We start from the raw sequence: 14,667 nt of genomic DNA, 5'->3' as shown, positions 1-14,667 counted from the left end.
CAGCAAGGGCCACAGCATTACTCACGTTGGAATAGCATGTGCAAAGACTCTCCCAACAAAGGGGTAAGTGGAAAGGATAGCAGTTTAAAACACTCATTTATTTTTTACTTTTATTTTTTTAAGAGACAAGGTCTCTGTTGCCCATGCTGGAGTTCAGTGGTGCAGTCATAGCTCACTGCAGCCTCAAATTCCCAGCCTCAATCAGTTGTCCTACTTCAGCCTTCCTAAGTGCTGGGAATACAGGCTTGAGCCATCGCCCCTAGTCCACAGCACTCATTTGTTATCTGAAAGTTCTGTAGATTTGAGGTTCAAGCAGGCTCTACTGGGTATTCTGCTGAGGACCTCAGGAGGTCAGAATTAAGCATCGGCCAGCCTGGGTTTGTATTTGGAGGTGATAGGGAGAGTCTCCTTCCAGACACACTCATGTTGGCAGAATTCATTTTCATGTGGTGAACGTCTGAGGTCATTTCTTTGCTGGCTGTCAGCCAGAAGTCATTCTCAGCTTCTAGAAGCCACTCAAATTTCTTGGCTTTTAGTCTTCTCCAGCTTCAAAACCATCAATAGTGCTTTGACTCTCTCTAACTTCACATTCTGTCTCTTCTGTTTTTTAAAAAGACAGCTTTATTGAGGTATAATTCACATACCATAGAATTCTCCCTTTTGAAGTGCGCACTTAAGTGACAGCCATTACCGCAGCCAACTTTAGAACATTTTCATTATCTCAAAAAGAAACCCATGCCCTTTCTCTATCCCTCTCAGTGCTAAATGACCACCAGTCTATTTTCTGTCTCTAGATTTCCCTGGTATGGATATTCAGATGAATGAAATCATATAATGTGTGATCGTTTATAACTGGCATCTCTCACTTAGCATGTTTTCAGGGTTCACCATGTTGTAGCATATATCAGTACTTCATTCCTTTTATGACCAAGTAATATTCCATTTTATGGATATACCACATTTTGTTTATTAATTCATCAGTTGATGTACATCTGGGTTGTTTCTGCTCTTGGACTATTATGGATAATGCTGATATAAACATTCATGTACAAGTTTCTCTGTGGACACATGTTTTTATTTCCCTTAGTCTAGGAGTCAAATTGCTGGTTTCTATGGTAATATTGTTTAATCATTTGAGAAACTGCCAGGCTTCTCCACAATGGCTGTACCATTTTACATTCCTACAAACAGTGTATGAGGTTTCCAATTTCCCCACATTCTTGGCAACACTTGTTATTTCTGACTTTTTGGTTCTAGTCATCCTACTGGATGTGAAGTGGCATCTCATTGTGGTTTTGTTTCGCACTTCCTTGATGACTGATCATGTGGAACATCTTTTCACATACTCATGACTGTTTGCATATCTTTCTGGAGAAATGTCCATTCAGATCTTTTACCTGCTGAAAAAATTGTTAATTTTTATTATTAAGTTATAAGAATTCTTTATATATTCTGGATACAAGTTCCTTATTACATAAATGACTTGCAAATGTTTTCTCTCATTCTGTGGGTTCTGTTTTCATTCGAGAAGGTCATCTGAAGCACAAACATTAAAATTTTATTGGAGTACAATTTATCTGTCTTTTGTTGCTCCTGCTTTTGGTGCCATATCTAAACATCCTTTGTCAAATCCAATATCATGAAAATTTTACCTCTACATTTTCTTCTGAGAGCTTTAGTTTTAGCTTTTACATTTAGGTGTTTGATTGATTCTGAGTTAATTTTTGTATGTGGTATGAAGTAAGCATCTAACATCTAACATCGTTCTTTTGCATGTGGCTATCCAATTTTCCCAGCACTATTTGGTGAAAAGACTTTTTTTTCTCCATTGAATGGTCTTGGTATTTTTGTGGAAAATCAGTTGACAGAAGACGTGTGGGTTTATTTCTGGAATCTCAATTCTAGTCCATTGATTTCTATGACTTTCCTTGTGCCAGTACCACGCTGTAGTAATTACCATGGCTTTGTAGTAAGTTTTGAAATCAGGAAATGTCAGTTTTCTTACATTCTTTTTCAAGATTGTTTTGGCCATTCTGGGTCCTTGTTCTCTTCTGCATTTTAGGGTTCATGTGCTTTCATTGGGCCCATCTAGATATCTAGGATAGTCTCCTTATTTTAATGATTAGTCAACTTAATTATATCTGCAAAGTCTTTTTTGCAGTGTAAGGTAACATAATCACAGGTGTAGCACCAGAGAGTGAAGGTCATGGGCGCACAGGTCCTATGAGGCTTAGTTTGGTGAAAAGGTGGAGAATGATAGGAGCAGAGAGGTTGGAGAGGGAGATAGGAAAGGGAGTTTCAGAAATGTTACATAGTTTGCCTAAAGTTACATTTCCAGTACTTGACAGAGCTGGGGTTGGAGTGCAGATAGGACTGATCTCTGTGATTTCATGGTCCACACCAAATCAGTCTTCTTAGAGCTATTGTTATTGTTTCTGTCTAATAAATACTGAGCTTTTAATGTATGCCAAGTAATCCACAGAGTACTCCTTTATGTTTTTCTAGCTCTTAAAGAGCATCTGTACAAGTCTTTTGGCATAGATAATAGGCTCTACTGGAACCAGCTTAAGAAAAAAAGAAAAAAGCAGTTAGGGGACCAGGGTGTGTGACTCAGAATCTGAGGGTGGGCGTGCAGCTAAACCTTAGCCAGGGATTGGAACTGGGAGATTGAAATCACTCAGGACATATAGGACCTTCTACTTTTCTCTGCTTCTTGGGGTATGTCTGTTTCACTCTGTAGACTGTCCTGATACTCAGACCACTTGATAGAAGATCATGTCACACAGCTCCATCATTCAAGAGAACAGCCCTGACTTACTCCCATTTCCAAAACTCCAAGCAAAAGACTCTAACACAGTTGGAGGCAATCAGCTGTGATCCTGAATTGGGGGACCATTCACCTTATACAAATATAACTGCTGCCAGCTTATCTTTGTGGATTGAGAGGACAGTTTCCTGATAACACGGGAGGTTATGTGCTAGGCAGACTTCCCAAACTATGTTCATTTTAGTAACATTGACTAGTACTATCATACTTATAGTACAAAATTTAAAAAACTTAATTGATCTATGCGAAAAAATAGGTATTTCCTTTTGCCCATTTCTCTTGGAAGGTAAGAAAAGGGACATCAGGATGATAATGGCAAGATTAGCTCAGACTTTCAAAATAATTTGAAACCCACAACTTGGCATACTAAGTATAGGCTTACTTGAGCTCAGGAGTTCAAGACCACCTGGGTAACGTGGCGAAACACCGCCTCTACAAAAAAATAACAATCAGCCAGGCATGGTGGCTGAGTGGTGGGAGTATTGCCTTGAGCTCGAGAAGTCAAGGCTGCAGTGAGCTGTGATCACGCCACTGCACTCTAGCCTGAATGACAGACCTTGTCTTCCAAAAAAAAAAGGAAGCTTAGTGCTTAGTGATGTCTCTGCCACTTACTACTTTTTTGATGGAATAAGTCATGATTTCTTAATGTTAGTATCTTTATCTCTTACCATAGGACATAGTAGATGGTGTTTAAAAACATTCTAGGACTCTATTCTTTTCTTTTTTTCTACTTCTTATTTTCTTCCTTTCGACCTCAGCCTTATCTACTATTTATAAATGGCTGGTGTCTTAGATCTAAATCCTGACCTTGGAGGGCTTTAACCTTGTAGAGGAAGTAAACAGTAAACTTGAGAGTTCTTTCTAATTAGATTTCCCTCTCCCTGTCAAGTCTCATTAAATAACTCTTAAAGATCTGACCTCTAAGGTAGATTACCATCCGTCGTCTTTCCATTCCCACTGTATTACTTCTTATTTATTTATTTATTTATTTATTTATTTATTTATTTTTGAGACAGGGTTTCACTCTGTTGCCCAGGCTGGAGTGCAGTGGTGTGATCTCGGCTTACTGCAGCCTCTGCCTCTGCCTCCCAGGTCCAAGCGATTCTTGTGCCTCAGCCTCCTGAGTACCTGGGGTTACAGGCAAGTGCCACCTCGCCTGGCTACCCACTGTGTTACCTCAAGTCCTCTAGTTGTAGTTGTCTCTTGGTCAGTATCTGTGTCTCCTGTTCTGTACTTCTCCCTAATCCAACCTAGAAATTGCCTCTCAAGTTTCTTTTTTCTTTTTTTTTTTTTTTTGAGACAGCGTCTCCCTCTGTTGCCCAGGCTGGAGTGCAATGGCGTGATCTTGGCTCACTGCAACCTCCATCTCCCAGGTTCATGCGGTTCTTGTGTCTCAGCTTCCCGAATAGCTGGGATTACAGATGTCTGCCACCATGCCCAGCTAATTTTTGTATGTTTAATAGAGATGGGGTTTTGCTATGTTGGCTAGGCTGGTCTCGAACTCCTGCCCTCAGGTGATCCGCCCGCCTCGGCCTCCCAAAGTGCTGGGATTATAGGCGTGAGCCACTGTGCCCGGTCGAGGTTTTTTTTTTTTTTTTTTAAATCATAGAGTAAAATTGATTTGGGAGGAGTATAATGTTCTGCGAATTTTTAAATTTTATTAGATTTATGTAAACACTTCCATAATCAGAATACAGAACAGTTTCATCACCCCAAAAAACTTCCTTGTGCTAATCCTTTATAGTCACATCCTTTCCTACCCCTAGTTCCTAAATGAAATCATACAGTATGTAAACTTTTAAGATGACTGCTATGGTCTGAATCTTTGTGTGTCCCCCAAATTCATATGTTGAAATTCTGAACCACAAGGTGATGCTACTAGGAGGAGCCTTTGGGAGGTGATTAGTTCATGAAAGTGGAGCCCTCATGACTGGGGCTTATAAGTGCCCTCATAAGAGACCGCAGAGAGCCTAGCCTGTCTCCCCTCCCACCATGTGAGGACACGGGGAGAAGGTACCTTCATTGAACCACCAGACACCAACATCTGTTGACTTCTTGATCTTGAACTTGCCAGCTTCCTGAACTGTGAGAAATAAATTTCTGTTTTTTATAACCTACCCAGTTTATGGTATTTTGTTACTGCAGCCAGAAGGAACTAAGATGCTAGCTTCTATCAGCATAAAGCCTTTGAGATTCATCAAAGTTGTTGGGTGTACTGATACCTGTTGTTCTTATTGTTTTCCTGAGTAGCATTCTGTTGTATGGATGTACCATAGTTTGTTTATTCATTCACCCATTGAAGGATATTTTAGTTGTCATTTTTTGTCATCACAAATAATGCTACTATAACTGTTTGTGTATGGAATTTTGTAAATAGCAGTTTTTATTTCTCTAGAGGAAATATCCAGGAGAGGGATTGCAAACAAATGTTTCAAACCTTTGATGTGAAGGGAGACGTTGTATTTACTATACTGGACAGTTAACAAATTGTCTTCTGCTGTGGAAGGAGCTGTCATCTTTCTCTTGTAAGGATGTTCAATATACAAACATCCTTGACTGGACAGTATGTAGCAAAGGCCTCTCATGGAAATGTGGGACACCAGTGTATATATCTTCTTTGTTAAAGTGTCTGTTGAGGTTTTTTGCTCATTTTTATTTTTTTGTTTTTTTGCTATTAATCCTGCCACAGTATTTTTAATTACGTACAAAGAGCTGACATGTCACCCAGGGACCCATTTCACCCACTGCTCTGTTTGGCCACCAGTCTTTTGTCTCTCTCTTCAGCAATGGTGAGGCGGATACCCTTTCCTCGGGGAAGAGAAATCCATGGTTTGTTGCCCTTGCCAATAACAAAAATGTTGGAAAGTCGAGTGGCAAAGCTGTTGCCATTGGCATCTTTCATGTGAACCACGTCAAAAGATCCAGGGTGCCTCTCTCTGTTGGTGATCACACCAATTCTTCCCAGGTTAGCACCTCCAGTCACCATACACAGGTTACCAGTGTCGAACTTGATGAAATCAGTAATCTTGCCAGTCTCCAAATCAATCTGAATGGTATCATTCACCTTGATGAGGGAATCGGGGTAGCGGATGGTGCGGGCATCATGAGTCACCAGATGAAGGATTCCTTTTGTGCCCACAAAGATCTTTCTCACTTTGCACAACTTGTACTTGGCCTCCTCAGGTGTAATACGATGTACAGCAAAGCGACCCTTGGTGTCATAGATCAGACGGAAATTCTCTCCTGTCTTGTCAATGCTGATGACATCCATGAATCCAGCAGGGTAGGTTATATCAGTTCGGACCTTGCCATCAATCTTAGTGAACCGCTGCATGCAAATCTTCTTTACTTCATCTCCTGTCAGGGCATACTTAAGTCTGTTCCTTAGGAAAATGATGAGGGGGAGACACTCGCAACTTGTGGGGACCAGTGGATGGACGAGGAGCAAACACACTGGTCAATTTATCCAGCATCCAATGCTTTGGAGCTGCTACCCGCTTCAGATGCTTCTTGGGACCACGAGCTATGGCTGCGTTAGGCAAGGAAAGAGCTGCTTATTTTTAAATTGGGTGGTTTGTTTTCTGACAACTGAGTTTTGAGAGTTCTTTATACATTCTGGGTATGTAAGTTCTTTGCCAAATATGTGATTTGCTGCAAGTAGTTTCTCCCATTCTGTAGCTTGTCTTTTTGTTTTCTAAACAGTTATTCCCAGAGCAAAATGTTTTGGTTTGTTGCCAAGTTTGGGATGCAGGTTCTGTGGGCTGTGGCTTTAATGTCAGTTCATCGTTCAGAGTTTTGTAGTGCTGTTTCCATCTGTTTCATGTATGTGCTGATCTGAGACCTGCATAGTGGTCTCTCTGTTAGTCCCAGTTAGAAACCTTTGGTACTGAATAGCATCAGATCCATGCATATGCAGCCTAAGAGTAAGCCTAGAAATTGCTTTCTTGAGTTCTCCTCAGCAATTTTTCTCACTTTTTATTCCCCAGGAGCTCATATTTTCTTTCTTTTGTCCAGAAAACTGTGGATTTAGTTACCGCACTCTGCCATGTCCTTCCACCATTGCCGGCATATTTGAGGCCGAGGATAGAGATTGGGAAAAATCGGTAGTTCTCCTGCCTCAGAGTTTGGCTCCTGCACTCTCTCATTTCAGCCACAGCCGCAGACAAAGCACACGTTTGCTGGGCACTGTGGCTCAAGAGAAGGGGGAGATGGTAAGTGGGGGGATCCCCATATTCTCTCTGGCTGCTAGGAGTCCCCTTTCACATGCCTGGAGCCCAAACTAGAGGAGCTTTCTCTGTGCTGTGGGGCCCATTTCCAGTTTGGCTGGTGGTATTGGATGGGAGAAAGTGGTAATCTCTTTGACGGCTGGGTAATACTTCCAATTCTGGTCTTCCCCACTTCTTCATTTTGCTTTTCAGAATCCTCAAAAATAGTGCACAGTGCATACTGTCCAGGTTTGATAGCTGGATGAAATCTGTGAGGCCTCTCTCCCCAGCAACTGCAGTCGCTGTGCTCAGTTTTTCTTCCTTGTTTTTATTTATGCCTGACTTCCTTCTAGCTGTCACCCATGTGTCTGCACACCTTAATGTTCAGCCAAAGATTGTTGTTTGTTCAGACAGAGATTGAGATTGCGCTCAGACATCTCAATCTTTAGTTAGGCTTCCACTCTGATCAGCAGAGCCTGTGCATACACAGAGGAGACACAGGAGAACCTTGTAAAAATAAGAGTGAGGTTAGAGAGGAGGGCTTGAAATTTGAGTTCATTCCTTGGCCTGGACATAGATGCATCGCAGAAAGTGGAAGTTTTGTCCATCTTTGCAGTTGCTTTTGCAGGAGAGGATTGATTTTCCTTCTCACTTGGTCATGCTAGAAGACAGAACTCTACATCTCAAGTTTTATGTCTTAAGATAGAGATCTTATCATGCTTTCCCCTTTTCAGGAGCTTTCAGTGGTGACTTTCAATCCAGACTCTGTAGCTTAGAGTTTTAAAAAGCCATCATGATTTGACTTCCCACCTTAGTTGTTTAGTTTACCTTCTGTCTATACTACATCATTCATATTTTACATTTGCCTTCTTGCTTCTGAGCTTTTTGTGAAAGGCATCCTTCCTGTCCAGAATGTCCTCCCTCTTTCTGTCATCCTTCCAAGACCCTTTCAACACAAGGCTCTTTAAGGTCTATTGCCAGCATCCCCAAGTGGTCTCTCTATACTCCCTAAGTCAGAATTCCTATGTCTGTTACTCCCTAACAGTTTCCTAACACTTTCTCTTTTTCCGTGTTTTTCAGTCTGCCTGTACTTTTGGTTATGAGCTTCATGAGGGCAAGGACGTGTTCTATCAGTTGCATCACCAGTGCCATCTAGCTCAATTCTCTGCACACAGTTGGCACTTAGTAAATGTTTGAGTTAAATTAATAAGATCCCCAAGATATAGGGCTTAATTTTATCTGCACATGTGAGTCTTCTTGAATGAATGGTGTGGAGTGCCGCTTTTTTTCTGTGCTTGTTTGGCAGTTTGTTTATGTGGAGAAGAATGAAGACCATGTGGTTTCAGTTTGAACAGAAATTGTTGCATAGCGATTTACCATACAGCTGTGAGACTATGAACAAATGAGTTTAAATATTATACAGTAGACAAGAAAACTGACTTTAGAACTTAAGGTATTATTTCAGTTTTTTTCTCTTCTCTTCTCTCTAGACAAGGCCTCGCCCTGTCACCCAGGTTGGAGCGCAGTGGTGTGATCATACCTCACTGCAGCCTCCAACTCCTGGGCTCGGGCGATCCTCCCGTCTCAGCCTCCCAAGTAGCTGGGACTACAGGCATACACCATCACTCCCAGCTAGTTTTTGTATTTTTTGTAGAGATAGGGTCTTGCTGTGTTGCCCAGGCTGGTCCTGAGCTCCTAGCCTCAAGTGATCCTCCCACCTTGGCCTCTCAAAGTGCTGGGATTACAAGCATGAGCCACTATGCCCAGCCTGGGTTTGTTTTTTTTACAGTAGCCATCCTAATGAGTGTGAAGTGATATCTCATTGTGATTTTGATTTGCATTTCCCTGATGATTAGTGATGTTAAGCATTTTTTCATGTTTGTTGGCTGTTGGTATGTCTTTGGAGAATTGTTTATTGAAGTCCTTTTCCCATTTGTTAATCGGATTATTTGGGGTTTTTTTGTTGTTGTTGTTATTGAGTTGTAGGAGTTCCTTTATTTTAGATATTAACCCCTTATTAGATATATGGTTTGCAGATAAGTTCTCCCATTCTGTGTGTTGTTCCTTTTTACTCTGTCAGTGGTTCCTGTGTTGTGCAGACATTTAATTTTCCTTTATTTCCTTTGAGACGGAGTCTTGCTCTGTCACCCAGCCCGGAGTGCAGTGGCGTGACCTTGGCTCACTGCAAACTCCGCCTCCCAGGTTCACGCGATTCTCCTGCCTCAGCCTCCCGAATAGCTGGGACTACAGGTGCCCACCACCACGCCCGGCTAATTTTTTTGTATTTTTAGTAGAGACAGGGTTTCATCATGTTAGCCAGGATACTCTCCATCTCCTGATTTTGTTATCCGCCCTCCTCAGCCTCCCAAAGGGCTGGAATTACAGGCATGAGCCACCACGCCCGGTGTGTGCAGACATTTTAAAGTTTGATATAATGTATTTGTCTGATTTTGCTTTTGTCGCCTGTGCTTTTGGTGTCATATCCTAGAAGTCATTGCAAAATCCAGTGTCGGGAAGCTTTTCCCCTAAGTTTTTTTCTAGGAGTTTTCTAGTTTCCAGCCTTTACATTTAGGTCTTTAATCTGATGTTAGTCCTTTCTTAAATTTTTTTTTTTTTTTTGTATTTTGGGCAGGGAATAAGTCTTTCTTTAATATGGCTGTGTCAGGAATTTACTATATTTAATGTTCTTTTTTCTTCCTTCCTCCCCTCTCTCCCTCCCTCCTTCATTCCCTCCTTCCCTCTCTTAACAGCTTGAAGACAATGGAATCACTCACTTTTTGTTCATAATTGGTAAGATTTTAGTTAGTAGAATGATAATTCATTTTCAACAGCACTTTCTTGTTTGTTCATTGGTTAGCAGGAAGAAGATGAGCCTTAAGTCTGAACGCCGAGGAATTCATGTGGATCAATCGGATCTCCTGTGCAAGAAAGGATGTGGTTACTACGGCAACCCTGCCTGGCAGGGTTTCTGCTCCAAGTGCTGGAGGGAAGAGTACCACAAAGCCAGGCAGAAGCAGATTCAGGAGGACTGGGAGCTGGCGGAGCGGTAAAAGGACTTAACTAGGGGCGGCTGAACAGTGACGTGACTGGTTACATAGTTCTGTCACCGTCTAAATACATTTTTTCACTTCTGCTTGAGCTATCAGCAAGTCAGTTTAATATTAAGGAAAAGGATGTCTTCCTCTCTTGTCAACTTTTAATGAACAGCTTTCAGTAGTTTCTTCATTTTGTGTTTGTCTTCTGATTATTTTCTTTGGGTTGTGTTAGTTTTAGTTCTCAAATGTAGACAATAAGCTCCTTGGAGTGGAAGAATGGAGATAGGCATATTTCCTGGTGAAGATTATATGAGCTAATAAAGTTGACGTACCTAGTGCAGGGCTTGGAAATGGCACTAATCAAGCATTATTTCCCTCATTCTTTTAATATATATTTAGCATGGCATCTAGCTCAGTGATAAAACACAGTAGTAGAAATCTGTTGACTTGTATACATAGTCATTGCATTGTAGAAATTTAACTTTTATTTAAAAATTAGGTTAGTCAAAGGCAGTTGGTATTATCCGGAAATATAATGATGTTAAAAATTAAACGATGGGCTGGGCGCAGTGGCTCACGCCTATAATCCTAGCACTTTGGGAGGGTGAGGCAGGAGGATCATCTGAGGTCAGGAGTTGAAGACCAGCCTGACCAACATGGTGAAACTGCGTCTCTACTAAAAATATTTAAAAAGTTAGCTGGGCGTGGTGGTACTCACTTGTTATCCCAGCTACTCGAGAGGCTGAGGCAGGAGAATTGGTTGAACCCAGGTATCGGAGGTTGCAGTGAGCTGAGATCGTACCACTGCACTCCAGCCTGGGAGACAGAGTGAGACTCTGTCTCAAAAAAAAAAATAAATAAATAAATAAATAATAAATAAATAAATAAATAAATAAATAAATAAATAAATGATGGGATGGCTAGTGAGCATAGTAACTAATAAAATGCCATGCATAATGTTAATTCTTTGCCAGAGCATTCTAGAAATTCTAAAACTGCTTCAACAGAAGAAAGTCAAATGGAATTCTGCTAACTCTTGCTAGTTTTTTTTTTTTTTCCATCCAGTCAGCCAATATTTGTTGAGTGACTCCTTTGCTGGCATCTGTGGTGAACTCAGAGAATTAGAAATTACACATTGCTTTCAGTGACTGTGGTCAATCAAAGAGAAAATTTTAACCCAGAACATGAATGATCTCCTCAGGGTTTCCACTGCATGCCTGATGCTGTCAGTAGCAGATCCTGTTTCAAAAACAGAGTAGAGGACACTAGGCACAAACTCCCTCAGCTTCCTCCCCTCGCCACATAAACATGTACTAATACCTTTATATTAACTTTTTGTCTGTCCTAGAGAAAGAGGGGTCCTGATTCCATCCTCAGACTTAGTACCTCCACCTGTGATTTTTGTTTCTATTTCTTACTGCTTTTAATTGTGACCCTGCTAAATCTCTTGGAAAGCTTGTAAAAGCAGTGATTGCTGGACCTTACCCTCAGAGTCTCTGATTTTAGTGGCTTGGGAGTAAGACTAGAGAATTTGCATTTCTGACAAGTTGCCTGGTGATGCTGCTGCTGCTGTCTGGGGAATCATACTTGGAAAATCATTGTCTTTTAGATAGTGCTTGTGCTTTTTGTTTATTTGTTTGTTTGTTTTTGAGACAGGGTCTTGCTCTGTCACCCTGGCTGGAGTGCAGTGGTGCAATTTCAACTCACTGCAACCTCTGCTTCCTGGGCTCAAGTGATCCTCCTGCTTCAGCCTCCCAAGTAGCTAGGACTACATGAGCATGCTACCATGCCCAGCTAATTTTTGTATTTTATGTAGAGACAGGGTTTCACCATGTTGCCCAGGCTGGTCTCAAATTCCTGAGCTCAAGTGATCTGGCCGCCTTGGCCTTCCAGCGTGCTGGGAATACAGGCGTGAGCCACTGTACCCGGCCTGTGTTTGGGAATTATTACAGATGGTTCAAATGCAGCTAATCCAAAGCCAAATTTATTGCTTTTATTTATTATTCTCCGCATTCTGAACATTTTCCTCCTAACCCTTCTCCTGAGTCAATTAATGGCATCACTATTTACCAAGTTAGCTAAAAAATCTTGGTTTCATTCTTGATTTCTATTTCATCTCCCATGCTACCTACAACTTGACCAAGTTCTATTTCTCCCAACTCAGAAAAGTCTTTTGAATTTTGCCTTTTCTACTCCTGTTTTCCAGGTGCTTATTTTCTTTTACTTAAACCTTTATAATATACTCTTACTTCTTGTCCCTGTCTCTAGTTTCTCTACCCTTCAAGTTGTTCACACAGCTACCTGCATGATCTTTCTAAAGATCTGACAACGATAACTTCTTGGATTTACAGCCTTTCTTGCTTCCCCTACCACATGATGAAATCCAGAATAGTGGGCTTAGCAATCAAGATTCCCTACCCTCTGGTGCCTTCCTGTGTATCCAGTATCACAGTTCATCACACGCCCGGTGCTGTGGCTACATTCAGCTTGTTGTGAAGCAAACCACAGGCTTGCACATTTGTAGTTCTTTCTTTCTAGAATGCCCTTTCACTTAGAATTCTATTCAGCCTTATTAGTCAGGCGTGGTGGTGTGCGCCTGTAGTCCCAATAACTTGGGAGGCTGAGACATGAGAATCGCTTGAACTCGGGAGGCAGAGGTTGTAGTGAGCTGATACCGTGCTATTACACTCCAGCCTGGGCGATGGAGTGACACTCTGTCTCAAAAACAACCAAAAAAAAGGATCCTGTTTATCCTTTAAGACCCCACCCAAACATCACCGTTGTAAAGCCTCGTCAGACTCCGCCAGCAGATTGAGTTGTTCTTTCCTGTGTTCTCACAGCACTCAATTTTTACTCTAATGTAGCAGCTGTTCCATTATGTAGCAGTTGTTTACTTACCTTTTCATCTGTTCCAGCCTTGAGCTTGTTGGGGAAAAGGACTAGACTTGATTTCTTTCATGTAACCCTAGAGCAGTTGCTGAATGAGCATGAGAGGATCCCATTTGAAATCTGTAGTGCATGAAGAGCTGTCCATCCTGTAGCTATGTGAGACCTCAGACTGATTTGGCATATTTAGTCTCTAGTTCTAAAATCTTTAGATCCTCCTGAATTAATGGAGTAATAACCTTCAGATACAGAGAAACCTTGGAGAATATCTAGATCATTCTAATCCTCTCTTGAATTGCAGACTCCAGCGGGAGGAAGAAGAGGCCTTTGCCAGCAGTCAGAGCAGCCAGGGGGCCCAATCCCTCACATTCTCCAAGTTTGAAGAAAAGAAAACCAACGAGAAGACCCGCAAGGTTACCACAGTGAAGAAATTCTTCAGTGCATCTTCCAGGGTCGGATCAAAGAAGGGTAATGTTCTGATACTCTTTTTTTTCTTCTCTGCCTGAGTGAGACACAGAGGAGATCCCCAATGCTCATAGTCTCAGCTTTGTAATTTCTGTCAACTTTTTGAGAACATCAGCTCAGATTTGAGACTGAAATTGGGTTTGAGGGTCAGACAATATATGAAACCAATACTCTCTTTGGTTGAAAGACATTGTGTTTTAGAGAAGTTTGTTTATAGGAGGAATAAAGAGAATTGAAATAGGTAGTTACATTTATGAAATTCATCCTTATCCAAATGACTGTCGCTTTGGATGTTTTGGTTTTTGTGCCTTCATTTGTGGATCCTGGTTTGTTCTGTGGTATAATACCCTCACTGTTCATAGCTTGTCAAAAATGGTGATTTCTAGGCTTGAAAGTCATCTGAGAGAGAGATTTTGTGCCCGAGAGCTTATTTGAGAGACAACTTGTGTCTTGAGGAAGTGTATTGAGAACATATAGGAAAAGGCCTACGTTGGGCTCTTGGGGGGGATGAAAGTGAGCCATAGTAGCTATTTTCCAGTGCATGGATTTGTATGTAGGTGATCATATTCACCCTGCTTTTTAAAATGCCATATAACCAGCAAGAGGATTGTCACTTAAGTCACAGTTGTTCTACCATTGAGCAGACTAGCTAGTTGAAGTGGCCCAACATGAAGCAAGAAAGAATCTTTGTTGTTAGGCCTCAGTCTCTGCAAATTTATGTTGGTACTCAGAGTTATGCAGTCAAAGCGAAATAATGAGGGAGACTGGGAACCAACACTGATGCTGTCAGAAGACCTGTTCTCTGGGAGCCCCCTTACTTGCTCCCCAGTTCCTACCCTGGGGTAATTGTAATGAGGTCTCCCCTGAAGGCCGGGGAATGAATAATAAGACAGTGTTACTTCTTAAGATACTTGCTGGTCTTCTAGGTTTTGTGACTTTTGCTGTTTCCTTTTGTTTTATTAAAAGGAAGTATTGCTCATAACCAAAAACACACTTCTGTTTAAGACATGGATACCAGACCTGGTGCGGTAGCTCAAGCCTGTGATCTCAGCACTTTGGGAGGCCAAGACAGATGAATCACCTGAGCTCAGGAGTTTGAGACCAGTCTGGGCAACGTGGTGAAACCCTGTCTCTACAAAAAATAGAAAAATCATCCAGGCACAGTGGCATGTGCCTGTAGTTCCAGCTGAGGCCAGGAGGCTGAGGCAGGAGAATCATTTGAATCCAGGAGGAGGAGGTTGCAGTGAGC

General features: G+C 41.6%; 1 protein-coding gene and 1 pseudogene across 5 annotated transcripts in view; one reads left to right on the top strand and one right to left on the bottom strand.

Annotated features, from left to right (window-relative positions):
• Window positions 1-14,667, top strand: part of RABGEF1 (RAB guanine nucleotide exchange factor 1) — a 72,484-nt gene that overhangs the window by 24,408 nt on the left and 33,409 nt on the right. For 4 of the 5 annotated variants that reach the window (XM_032757383.2, XM_032757374.2, XM_058444314.1 and 1 more), the window contains 2 exons: window positions 9,890-10,078; window positions 13,255-13,421. In XM_032757383.2, the coding sequence (XP_032613274.1) occupies window positions 9,900-10,078; window positions 13,255-13,421 (346 nt within the window). In that variant the 5' untranslated portion in view covers window positions 9,890-9,899. The remainder of the gene's footprint in view (window positions 1-9,889; window positions 10,079-13,254; window positions 13,422-14,667) is intronic. The other variant, XM_032757363.2, reaches the window with a different exon arrangement.
• On the bottom strand, window positions 5,497-6,360 carry LOC116811927 (small ribosomal subunit protein eS4, X isoform-like; annotated as a pseudogene).

The sequence above is a fragment of the Hylobates moloch genome, unplaced genomic scaffold (genome assembly GCF_009828535.3).
Source record: "Hylobates moloch isolate HMO894 unplaced genomic scaffold, HMol_V3 SCAFFOLD_1, whole genome shotgun sequence".
NCBI classification, from domain to species: Eukaryota; Metazoa; Chordata; class Mammalia; order Primates; family Hylobatidae; genus Hylobates; species Hylobates moloch.
Note: the sequence above shows the minus strand (reverse complement) of the source record. Positions and strands in the feature narration are given on the sequence as shown.